This window comes from Betta splendens, chromosome 3 (assembly GCF_900634795.4).
Source record: "Betta splendens chromosome 3, fBetSpl5.4, whole genome shotgun sequence".
Taxonomy (NCBI): Eukaryota; Metazoa; Chordata; class Actinopteri; order Anabantiformes; family Osphronemidae; genus Betta; species Betta splendens.
Window position 1 is genome coordinate 3,078,826 of NC_040883.2, and position 12,507 is coordinate 3,091,332.

Sequence of the window (12,507 nt, forward strand, 5' to 3'; positions counted from 1 at the left end):
GAACCTAATGAAGGAAATTTGAAAATGTCAATGAATGGTGGAGCTCAAGTCTCTGTCCAATTGATTTTCATTAATGTGCCCTTATGTGAGTCGCGCTGCACACGAGCCTTCGCCATCGGACCGGACTTCTCCAGCCCGCGTCCGTTCATATTGAAGTAACATTAACAACGCTTACAATGGCACCCGGCGCTGATTTAAGGCGTGAGCTGGTGAACGAATCATCAGGACGTGAGTGCACGTGACGCTAATCAGCGGCGTTTTCTGTCGCCTCAGTTATGTTTCTGATTGGTTTCTTTCATGGCTGCGGCCTTGGAGCGAGCGAGCTATAAATACTGCCAGAAAACATCAGGGGAACGATGGGGTCTTAAACAGAATGACGCTGCTCTTTAATGTGACTTTGTCCAACTAGTAAATATGAAATGGATGGTGTGCATTAGCTGTTTTCTGCAGAGGATGTTTAAAGGTAAATGAAGGGTTGTCAGCGGTATCGCACTCTTCCCGTCGTTTCCGACTCGTCTTGTCGCCTACGGTTCCTTGAGCAGGTTTCTGTGTGACACGCGTGTCTTTGTGCCGTAATCCGGCTTTCCGCTGTCATCAGCCTCACTCAGCCTCCACTCTCCTGCTGCTCAAGTACGGGACTTTTGTTTTAAGGAGCAGATCGGAGGCGTTTAGGCCCCTTTCATGTGTCTGGGGTTCGCTTTTGTTTCATGTCAGATGTGATGGAGCGTTTCATTACTGAGACCTTCCTGCGTGGAGCTCGACGGGGCTCAGACGGCCACATGCAGGCAGACGCCCGGCTCGGGTCGCGCTCGGCAGCGAGGAGGAGGAGGAGGAAGAGGAGGGGGAGGAGGAAGAGGAGGGGGAGGAGGAGGAGGAGGAGGAGGAGGAGGAAGAAGAAAAGGAAGAGGAGGAAGAGGAGGAGGAGGAAGAGGAGGAGGAGGAGGAGGAGGAAGAAGAAAAGGAAGAGGAGGCGGAGGAAGAGGAGGAGGAGCAGCAGGAGCAGCAGCCTCCCCCTCCAGCATTTTTCCCTCCTGAAGATAACTACAGCTACAGTAGTTATGTCTTATCGGGAGAGGCCCCGGCTTTTATCAACAGATAAGGTCATTGTTGAGGTGAAGTAATTACAGATATCCCAGACAGCAAGCATGCATCCAGGTCCTTTGGGGATCCGATGACAAAGCCACATTAGACTCTATCTTTATCTACATAGTGTAGGTAAAGCCGGTCTTATCCTTCACTGAGGGTGAAGGAATTTGGGTCATTTTATCCATTAAACATGATGCATGTGCCATCTTATTAGGATATGTTCTAGTTTCCTCTTTCAATGCTGATGCTCTAGTTCTGTTTGGAATTTTACTTTTTGTGCTTTTAGGTTGTTTTGCATCACATTTTTTTAACAGTCTGTCATGTTGCCCATATTTTATCCATTGGGGAATCTAGGTCTTTCTACTAAAAGCTTCTGAAGCAGGATTTAGTGTTGTCTGTGGGTATTGACTCATTTTCCTTTTTTTCTTCATCGCTGGGCGTCTTTCAACCATTGTGCGGAGCAGAGCGGCGCTTCTCGCTGGTGCGATTTGAGTCACTCGCAGCGTTAAAGGAAGCAGAAGAGAGACTGACGGATGCCCTTTACAAGAAAACGCTGCTGAGCTGTGATGACAGCTGCCTGAGTGGAGTGAAGTGTTTCCACTGAGGTCAAGAAAATAGATTAGGGAAGTGCACTAGACAAACAATATTCCTCCTCCGTTGCACCATTAATCATTTTCCTGCTTCTGAGAAATGCTGCTACTGTAAATAAATATTGTCGCTGTCTTCAACAAATTCAGCATTTTCTTCCCCCTAATTGAATCTAGTCCCCTCACGGCGTCCGGACATCTGTCTTAGAATAGAAGCAGCATCTTCTGTGGCTCTGAGATGATGGAGCAGAACTTGGCAAAGTCAGAATGTCTTAAAATAGTTTTCAAACCCTCTGAGGAATTTCATTTATGCTCCCTGATGTTGATTTATCTATATTTAACAATTTTTGCTGGTGTTTGTTGTAATTTATTAGTGACTTCGCTTTAGATATTGGCTTTTATGAGTTTGAAACACGTTCTGATCCAACGTTTTTGAAGTAACTTGCTGTAGTTGTCGATTCCAGACACATTTGTGATCAAATACAGCAACAGCCCCAACCCCAGTGATGCTGAGGGTTACGATTTTCTCTTTCAAAGTGCTGAAGGTTTTCCATTAAATTTATAGCAGCCATCCCTGGATACAGATGTTACAGAGCTACTGTATATTATGTCCAGTGAAGTGCTGATTATTTTCACTGGACAGAGAAACTTAATTTACTATAAGATGATGCCAGAGAACATACAGCATGTGTTGGTGCAGATGAAGTGCTGATCGCTGTCTGTGTCTGTGCAGAGAGCGATTCACATGTAAATGAACCAGAATCACCTTCAGTCTCAGCAAATGGGCCACAGCTGAGAGTCCTTATTACGGGCATGCAGGTATTAGCTGGGCGTCAATTATCTTCACGAAGGAGAAGGTTGTTTCATGGTTATTCTTGTGCGTTTTCCTCACAGCACATCTCCACCTTGTTTCTGTCCTCATTTGTTACTATTGTATGTGTTGAATTGTGGGTTATTAGTCGATGGTGGCATCAGGACAAATGTCCAAGCTGCTCAAATCACTGTCCTTGTTTCGCACAGTCATTAAAGTGTAGTGTAGGTGTTCACAAAGGACCAATTTCTTTTTTCTTTGGCTAGAAAATCATTTTAGATGTTTTTGAAAATCTGCAAAACGATCATTAGGTCATTATGTACATTGTAAGTCCCTTAGAAGGACAGTACACAGTAGGAGCTGAACTTCTTATTTGTGCAATGGCAAATATTTTAAAAACCTAATGTACATATAAATATGTTGGTTGGACATGAAGTCTCCTACTGTAAAGGACAAACATAGATTATTGACTGACATATCAAAACATAAAGGTCCTTAGTCTTTTCTCATAAATTCAATAAAGTTACGTAACATTTTCAGGGTTAGGTCTAAAACAGGTCCTAATAATTTTAGTAGCTCAAAAACAAACTGGAATAGATTTTGCACTGGACATGAAAACATGAGAACTTGAGCTTCTGGGGTATTTTACAAGTGCAAGGAAACCTATTTAACTTCCCACCCAAGCTATTAGAGTGGCCAATAATCTCCCACCCACCCTCAGTGACACATCGTATCCCAGCTCGCGCTGTTGGCATGGGATTATTGGAGAGCCTTAAAAATGTTGTCCCACAGTGAAGCGAAGGACTTGAAAGAGACTTTGATTTTGGATTTCCAGCTTCGTCTCTCTGGCTGAGGAAAAACACAAAAAATGAAAATGTCTCCAGCTCAACTAGTGGAAAATTGGAAGTTGTGTGGAGTTTAGTGTGGCCGACCGATACTGGCAGAGCAAATAATAAGGCTGTGATTGAGATTGTTCTTCAGAGGGGAAGCCAAGAAAGCTGCGAAGCATCGAAGTTTTCCATCTGTCTTTGAACGAAGGAAGCTGCTGGTCTTGGAATCTTCTGACACGTAATCTGTGAATTACACAGACGCGACTATGATGGCGTTTGCATCTTCATTTAGTGTCGTCTTTCTCATTTGCTCTTATCAGCGGCTTAAAGGCAGACCGTCACGTCCTGAAGGCTTGGGTTTATTCACTTCACTCCACATGTTGGTGAGAATGAGTTTCGCTGGAAGCTCGTTGAAGTCTGCGGTTACGTGCAGTAGCAGGATGTGATTCAGACTCCGCCTCCTCCAGCAGCTACTGTACCTCACCTTCAAAGTACCGCATCTCCTGTGCTCCAGCATCACATGAATAACGGCCCGGCCTGAATAATGGCCTCCTCACTCCTCCGTCTGCATCCACATACGGGTCCTTTTCTCTTTCAATCGCTTACTCTACATCCACACACGGGTCGGTGTTAAAGTGGAGCAGTGCTACTGTAAAGTGACAGATCTGGTCCGTCTGACTTCATCCTCTCACAGCCTGGCAGTAAAAGTCCAGCTGTTTTCATCACATCCTTCTCTACCAGTAGATCATGCAAATACCAGTCAGATGCAAGCGCCCGTCAGCCGAACTTTGTGTGTGTGTGTGTGTGTGTGTGTGTGTGTGTGTGTGTGTGTGTGTGTGTGTGTGTGTGTGTGTGTGTGTGTGTGTGTGTGTGTGTGTGTGTGTGTGTGTGTGTGTGTGTGTGTCGGTAACACTCATTGAGCAGCTGCTGCTGTTGTTGCTGCTGGTTACAAAACAGCCAAACTCTAGTGGTGTTAATAAAGATGTCAGTCAATAATTGGCCTATTTCCATCATGCCGTGAGCAACCACCATTTGATTTCATGCTGCGCACGGTACAAGTAATTTTGCACACGCCAGCACGGTGGTGGTGGAGTTGGACACCGTGCTGAGGAGTTGCCTGAAGCTCGTTGACGAGCAGCTCACCGCTCCTTCTTGTCTCATTAATACCTATAATATTTAAAACTCCTCTGCAGCTGAAGATGTAAAAATAACACAGATCTCAGTCACAATACACTGATGCTTCTGAGTGTTTGCTCTGCGTTTTCCTGGAAAAATTGAAAAAAGTGGCTTTATCGGCCGAGGATCTTTGTGTTGGTTTAATCCAGAGGATCGTCACATCACCATCGATACGGCTCTAATACGACTATGAAAGATGAACAGTGACCAAATAAACTTACATCCTGGATTCATTTATGTGAATCCTCATCCACTGCAAAGTAATTTGAATTTGAAAGTTGCTGAGAAATTACTTATATAAAAATCTTCTATATCATATATTGAGTGGTTAATTTCAAACTCAAATCACAAATGGGCAGAGAAGTTTCACAGTTTTATTTTTGAATTAAAATGAACGAATCAGTTGGCACAAATACAGAGAAGCAGTGGAACTTGGAAATATCATATGAATAGACCAATTAAATGAAAGCGTGTACGTGCCTACGGCAGACACCCCTGTAGTGATGCATGTGTTCTATCATTGTCATATGATCAATGTAAAACGTCATCATCACATTTATCCGTGGATGCGTCTCTGGGGTGTAAACTGTAGCTAATACTCGCTGAATCCTGCAGCACGGCGATAGAGGAGCACCGTTAATCACACCATACAGTGTGTTGACTGGTGGATGTCCTCTGTAATTAGCCGCTGACTGCTGCAGCCGCTGGTGTCAGACCATGCAAATACGCCCGTGAGCGCACTGCAATTCAAATGAGCAGGGCTGCTCACCAGCACGGCCCTTTATGAAACTCCTACTCTTCACTGATGAGCGCAAGGTGGGAGAGGCGGAGGCAAGATGGATCAGGGCCACGTGACCTCTGCTGCGGGATCGTTTTCCCGGCAGGAGGGAAACCAGAGAGCTGCAGTCCGAGCAGATTGGACCCAATGTTGACATGAACGCACCTTTTCAAATTAAACTGACAGCTTAAAATTCAAGTGACAAAAAGTCCATTAACACAATTCTGTAAATTATAAACAGACCTGTAATTAGTCAGTAACATGTGACGAGTGTGACAGTGAGTTAAATATTCTGCTGCTGCCTGATATGAGGAAAATTGCTTTTTATAATGGTAGAAGAAACCTGCCTGCAAGTTTCTACTTAGATTTGTGCAGTTTTGCATAAATATTTCCTTTTGTTTTGTTAATGTGATGTCTTTCAGGTGAAAACATAAAAAAGGTTACATTGATGAGTTCAAGTTCATAGAGTAAGTCGTGATAAAAGCTGCTAAGAAGTATAAAACCTGTCAGAGTGAGAGTCTTCATCATCCGATGATCCGATCATGAGTTCGAGTGAGCGCTCAAAGCTCTTTGTTTAATAGTCGATCTCTGACGTAATTTCTTGCTTTTGTGAAGTAAGCTAGTTTCACGGTGAAGTAGTCCATGTTAATGCCTAAAGTGTCCTAAACGTCTGCGCCTCGGGTAATATTTGTCTTTGTGAGAATGAATATGTTTGTGGGCGTTAGATTAAAACGTAAGAACCGTGTAACAGGTGAAATATGTACGCATGCTACATGGATTAGCTGTGTTTAAGCTAACTACCGTGAGTGCAGCACGTGATGTGTAACCGTATGTGCTATTGGTTAATTTAGTCTTCTCTGTTTAAGTTGCAAATAAAAATAAGTAAATAAATTAATTGCCTGTAAATTAATTTATAAAATTAAATAATAACTATTTGACAACATGAAATTCCATCCAGAAAGGACTGGTCCTGATGTAATATTGTATGTTCAATATTATGACTTTCCTTTCTGTGCAGAAAACCCAACTTTAAGCTTCCTGTGGTCTTAAATGAAGGTTTACTGGGAACTGTTAGCAGTCAAATCACAAGCTGGTGAACCTGAAAGAGCCCTGGGGATTAGCAGCACTAACAGTCGATTTTATTGCAAGGGGTCATTTCATTGAGTTAGTAAAATGAAACATTGCTTCATCAAGCCTTGAATTTAAACCAAAGCAATACAACTGAGTCTGGAGGTGATACATGTTGTATATCGGTACTAGAAAGCAAATCAGTGTCTCGCTGTCGACCAATCGGGGCCACTGTTCTGCCGATTTCTAAATTCCACTTTTTAACTATTACATTCTTGTAAATAAAACCTACTGTCGGCCTAAAGAGACCAGGACCCGTGCTGTATGGCTGCAGGGCCCTGAAGTGGAGGCTGCAGGAAATCGGCTTGCCTCCTCCAACGCCGTGCGTCTCGCTGCTGAGAGTGGGAGGTGAAGTGCCAAACGAATTGTTCTCATCCTCTGACGTCCTCACGCGTCTCAGCAGCCTCGTTAAGCACCTCAGAGCGGCGAGACGTCGTACGGAGCGAATCGGGGGATATCGGCCGTGATAATGCTAAAGCCGGTTTGTGCGTCAGGTGCCGGCCGGTTAATCCAGCCCACGGCCCGGTCCAGATATGGCTGCTGTGTCAGGGCGCTGTGGGGCGAGACCGGCTGTCACGCTCGAGGGGAGCAGCCTCCTCTCTTTGCTTCCCGTCGAAGGGACTCGCACACATCTACTCTTGCGTTCCGCTGCGCGGGATCGGTGTTTCTAGCAGATTGTTTGCGTTTGTGTCATTATCGTAACCGCTGGGTCTCCTCATTTGTTGTTGGCAGGATTTACGAGCGGGTGATAGACCCTCCTCAGATGGAGCTGACCCCGGGCAGCGGAGTGTGGCTCGGCCAGCACAGCCACAAGCACGGCCTCTTCAAGGTAAGAATCCACGCTCTGCTGCAGCGGCTGAGGTTGAGATGGAGGCAGGACACGAGGCCGGAGGACCGGCGGCTCACGGAGCGGCTGCGAAAAGCAAAAACGTGTCCAAGGCCATTACACGGCTGTATGTGGCCCCAGCAGGCGGAGGTGCTGCAGCGTTACGTGATATCTCCACCTCTCCTGCCCACCTCACACGCAATCAATGACTCTTTTATTTTCCCCCATGAAACGTATCGATTATACAGCACACTGCGGTGTAAATTATTTTTCCCACATGCTTTGACACTATCGCTGCTGCACATCGGCCCCTCCTCCTCCTCCTCCTACAGAACTGTACATCTCCTCCTCCATCAAAGCTTCAAGCGGCCCTTTCTTCTGGTGGAAGACTCGGGTCTTCAGACTCGTATCCGTCATCCTGCAGCTCTCAGAAGCCGTCCACCGCCACGTTGGGCGACTGCTCAAAAGCGGCTGTCGGCAGCCGAGACAGATGGTGTGGAAGCACAGAGGCCCGTGTGAAGTGACAGAGAGAATGAGCAGATACTCTCTTCATGGTTACAATAGGATGAGTTGGCATGTTGGCTGACAGGTCCTCTTCCAAGACCTGTTGCTCAGTGTATCAGAAGCGTCATTCAGAGATCCTGTGTTTTTTCTTTTAGCAGTGTTTATCATTCGTACATATTTATAAGCCAATATTTTTACTACTTGCTATGATAAATTGGTTAGATTCGGTTCAGGGAGACAACAAAACATTTAACAACGTAATTGTACCGACCCCCTTCAGATCGATGGAAAAAAGTCTGGTGTTTTCAGCCAATCAAGGTCCTTAATGAACCTGTTCAGAAAATGGGGAGTAGGAGCAAAACAAGATGATAGAAGTATCAGTGCAGACGGAGAAGCAGAGGAAAACAGCTGCTGTAATCTGTCCCACGCTGGACCCTGGAGTTGGATAATGATGAGATGAGCTAACTAGGCCTTTACATAAAACATTCCGAGCACAATCCCAGGCTTGCGCCGGCTCCTCCTGGGGGCCTCTCCATCTGAAGGAGCAACTGTAATAAATTATCTCTATCTGGAATCCATTGTGCCAAAGATGCTGACTCCTCGGGGATCGCGCAGCCTGATTTTTTTTTCTGAAATGCTCTGTTTCAAGCACCACAGGACAGTAATGAATCTACCACGGACTCCAGTAAAGAGCTGCAACGTGTTCGATCAGGTAGAATGAAGCAGGAAACGCCAAAGCTGAATGTAGCAGATTCAAAGCTTTGATCTCTCACTCAGTCTCAAACATTTCCACATCCTTTTTATTTCTTTTTCCTGTTTCGTGGACGTTTCTTTTCGGGGCGTTTTATTCCAGTGTTGTGCCATGAAGGGTTCCTACTGTGCCCAGACCTGTATGAGTGCTTGTACAGCACGGCCTGAGCTCATCCATCCATGGAATTGGGTCACAGTTGCAGCAGGTAGCGCTGGCATTTTTCCAGCACCTACTGGGGAAGCAGAAATATTCCCAGGCCACATTAAATATACAATCAATCTCAAGCAGGTTCAGAGTCCTGACAGAGACAAATCACGTTGCTTCTGTTTTTGTCTTGGAGACACACAGACTGCTTGTCTGGTGAAGGTGCCAAGGAAGCATCTTAATGAGACGCCTGCATGTGTTTGTGATCTGCTTGTTTTGGTCACCTGCCACGGCTCAGAATGCGTTTGGGAGCGCGGCGTGACTGGAAAGTGGAACGCTCTCTGTTGGGTTTAAACCCGTCCTCACCACAGCGCTCGGCCATCGCGCGATCATTACTGCTGATGCGGCACCAATCCACCTGTCAATCTTCAGCTGTATTTTACCCTCGCTCATGAATAACACCCAGGGACTGTAGAGCCCCTTTCACCTGGGGCAGCGAGTCGCTCAGATGGAGGAGTTCACTGAGCTCCAGCTCTGGGCCGTCGCTTGCTCATTGTGATTCCAGCTGCGGCACCAACACTACAATAGGCAAATATTAATCAATGAGAGGAACTGGGAGAATGAAACCTGATTTGAAGCTTGCTCCTGTCTTAATGAATGGACCTCTAAATATGAACCCAAAGCTGTTTTCAGTCACATGTCATCATATCTAGACTATAACAATGTCAGGCGAGGTTTGAGTCATGACTTTAGCCTCCTGCTCCATGACTCGACCTGAACTTCACATACAAATGTTTTCTCATAGTTGTTCTATGATAGTTTCTCTGCGCTTTCATCAGAAACTCTTTAATAAGTGTTGTTGATCTTCATGTAGTCCTGAGAGATTACCTGCATGTAGACGCCTTCAAAGGTCAACCGGACAGGGTCGTGTTGAGTCGAATGGAAGTGGGAAAAATCCCCGTTGTAAAAGCTCAGTCAGAAGAGTAACATCTGTCAAAGATTGATCCAGAAAAACAGGAATGCTGGGTTTCTGAATGTGAAGACAAGCTGCATAAAGTCAATTCAATCTAGAAACTAGTATAATATAATATAATATGCAGTTAATTTGCTTTTCAGTGAAACCACTGAGCTAAATCATCTATTTGGCTTAAAATAGACCAGTGATAACCAGTGCAGGACATTATTCCCACTGGGTCTAGTCCAGTACATGCTTCTACAAAGCATGGTGGCGGTGCTAATACTGTGGGTTAGCACTGTGCTACCATAGAACACATTAGCTCCTAACACTGACTCACAGTAGCTGCATTTTCACGTGAGACAAGAATGCAGAATGTCCCCTTTAAGTTACATGTAGGTGTGAAAATATTGATTAGTACAGATTTCAAGCTAAAAGTCGGCACAACCTCATTCATTTTGAATCCAATTTGCAGCCGCACAGAGTCGAACCGATGGGAAATATGCTGCAGTATCACACGGGCTTTGAAGGCAAGCGTGTAATTGCTCTCCTCCACCGTGGGAGCATAAACACCGTCCCTGAGTCCTGCCGGCGGAATATCTCATATCTGTAGGTTGCTCTGTTTGTCTGACGAGGCGGCGTGTGGTCAGACATCTGTAATCTAAACTTTCATTCTCACTCGCTGTGACGCTGACAAGCTCTTCCTCCCCATCTGCAGCCGCACAGCCTGTGGATGTGTGTGTTACGCGTAAGAGAGTGTTTGTTTTCGCTCTGTGCTGTGGGCCTGTTCACCTCAAGGCTCGCTCGCCCGCTCACTCTCTCTCTCTCTCTGAAATAGAAGCGGGTGTTGCTTACATTCAGCTAAAATGCTCTGCAAATGGATATTGCAGACACACACAGTGTGACAGGTTGGTGCCAGCTCTGCTTGAGGCCGTGTTTTCACTTCGAGGAGATGGTGAGACGATATTACGTTCGTCAGGTTTTCATCAGGGGACGCTTCTTTCCTGTGGTCATCGCGCAGCTTGCTCTTAACTCTGCTGCACTTCTGGAGGCAGCTCTTCATTCACGGTGGTTGACAGATGGAAAAGCGCTGATGGCCCGTTTCCTCTGCATGTGCAGCCTGACGTCAGCGAGGAACGAGCAGCGCCGCAACAGATGGGAGGTGTTCTATGAAAAACCAGCGCTACGTGTTTAGTCCTAATCACGATTCCTCTACCGCCACCATGAGGTTAGAATCTGCATCGATGATGCCGACAACCCGGCGAACAGACGGACTTTCATTGAATGTGGCTCAAGGCGTAAAACATGGCGGACGAACCGATTCCAGGCAACGTTGCGGTCGTTTGATGCCGTCAGCGGTCTGCAGGGCCGGTGTGAGCAGGAAACAGTGCTCTTCCACCATGACGTCATCATCTTCATCATCATCATCAGTCAGCCGGTAGCAGTCCTGACCTGTACCTGAGTAACTGATCCTCCTCCTCTGTGTCGTCAGGGCGTCATCCAGGATGTGAAGCTGATTTTCGCCCCCAACGGATACATCGCCCAGTGTCCCAACCTTAATCGCAGTGAGTACAACAACGCAGTGTTGACACGCGCTCAGAATAGATGTGGGACATCATTTGTTTTGAGCTGCTACAGCAGTAACGCTTCCCTGTTCATCACAAACACCCTCCTCCTCCTGTGCTCCAGTAACACTCACTGCTGTAATTCAGATTTAGTGCAGCGTCCTCGTTTCCCCGTCTGCTCACTGTCACACTGATGAAGACGTGCAGGCCACAGTCTCTGTCACTGATCAATACAGCGTGAAAACACACCTTGTCACTGTTATTAATACCAGCTCCGTCTTTAAATCCAAGACGAGGAGTAAACGAATATGTAGCGAACACACGGAGCCTGTTTTGCCCTGTTCCTCCCTCGTCTAAACGCCTCCTTCTTGCTTCCTGCTTCCTCTCTCCCTCCTCTGTGTCTTGGTGCTTTCTGTTCGTCCGTTGAGCCTGTCCGACCTGCAGCGATTTCCTGAACCTGGTGCAAGGCATCATGGACCTTCAGGAGCTACTGGCCAAAATGACCCTGAAGGTAATAACAAACAACAGCCGCCCACACACAGAGGAGCGCAGCCAGATACTGAAAGTAAATGTGAATATGAATATGTTGTGGCAGGTGTCAGTACCTTAAAAAACCAATTACCTTAAAAGATCCATCAACTATCCCCAGTTAGGCTGACAGAAATAAATATATTAATAAACAGCTTCTTTTCCTGCGTGTGACAGCAGAAGCCTTTGATTTTACTGCTGCTTTCACTTGTTCTTCCTCCTCTAATGTTAGTGACTCATTTTTGTTCAATTTAAACAACAATAGTTGAGTGGAACCGAAAAAAAAGAAGTTATTGTTGGACGACAAACACAAAATGAGCATATATCTTAATCTGTTTTCCTAGAATACGACTGCTTTGTCAGTTGTTATTGGGAGCGTGGACTCAAATGGTTTGAAGTGTTTTCAAAGACACAATTTTACTTTTACCAATTACTCAGTGACGTCTCGCATCATTTTTTTTTTCATGGTTCAGTTGTTTACAGTTTCTAACAGGATTATAATGAAGGTAAACTGGAGTTTTCCACCTTGATGTACGTACTGTACTGTAAAAAGTGTATGTTCATTAGTTCCTTGAAAATGTGTGGAAGTACAGCAGCGAAAATCACAGATCACAGTCACAGAAGAAGAGTAGAGGACAAACTGATCCCAAGTGAACAGTCGCTCCAGACGGAGTCTGCTCATCTTTGGAGGTGCAAATTAAGTCTTAATTTTCTTGGGAAGGAGGCAGGAGTATAGATTTTATGAGGCCTGTAAACACGTTCACAGCTTCAGGTCACACGTCACCTGCTCATTAAACTATTTAGCAAGAATCTAAAACGCCATAATTCAATTGAGTTT

The 12,507-nt window shown here is 45.6% G+C and overlaps 1 protein-coding gene across 2 annotated transcripts in view; it reads left to right on the forward strand.

The window, feature by feature from the left end:
- LOC114851766 (protein kinase C-binding protein NELL1-like) overlaps positions 1–12,507 on the forward strand; it is a 126,816-nt gene that overhangs the window by 31,806 nt on the left and 82,503 nt on the right. For both annotated transcript variants that reach the window (XM_029143450.3, XM_029143449.3), the window contains exons 5-7: positions 7,129–7,225; positions 11,069–11,141; positions 11,570–11,652. In XM_029143450.3, the coding sequence (XP_028999283.1) occupies positions 7,129–7,225; positions 11,069–11,141; positions 11,570–11,652 (253 nt within the window). The remainder of the gene's footprint in view (positions 1–7,128; positions 7,226–11,068; positions 11,142–11,569; positions 11,653–12,507) is intronic.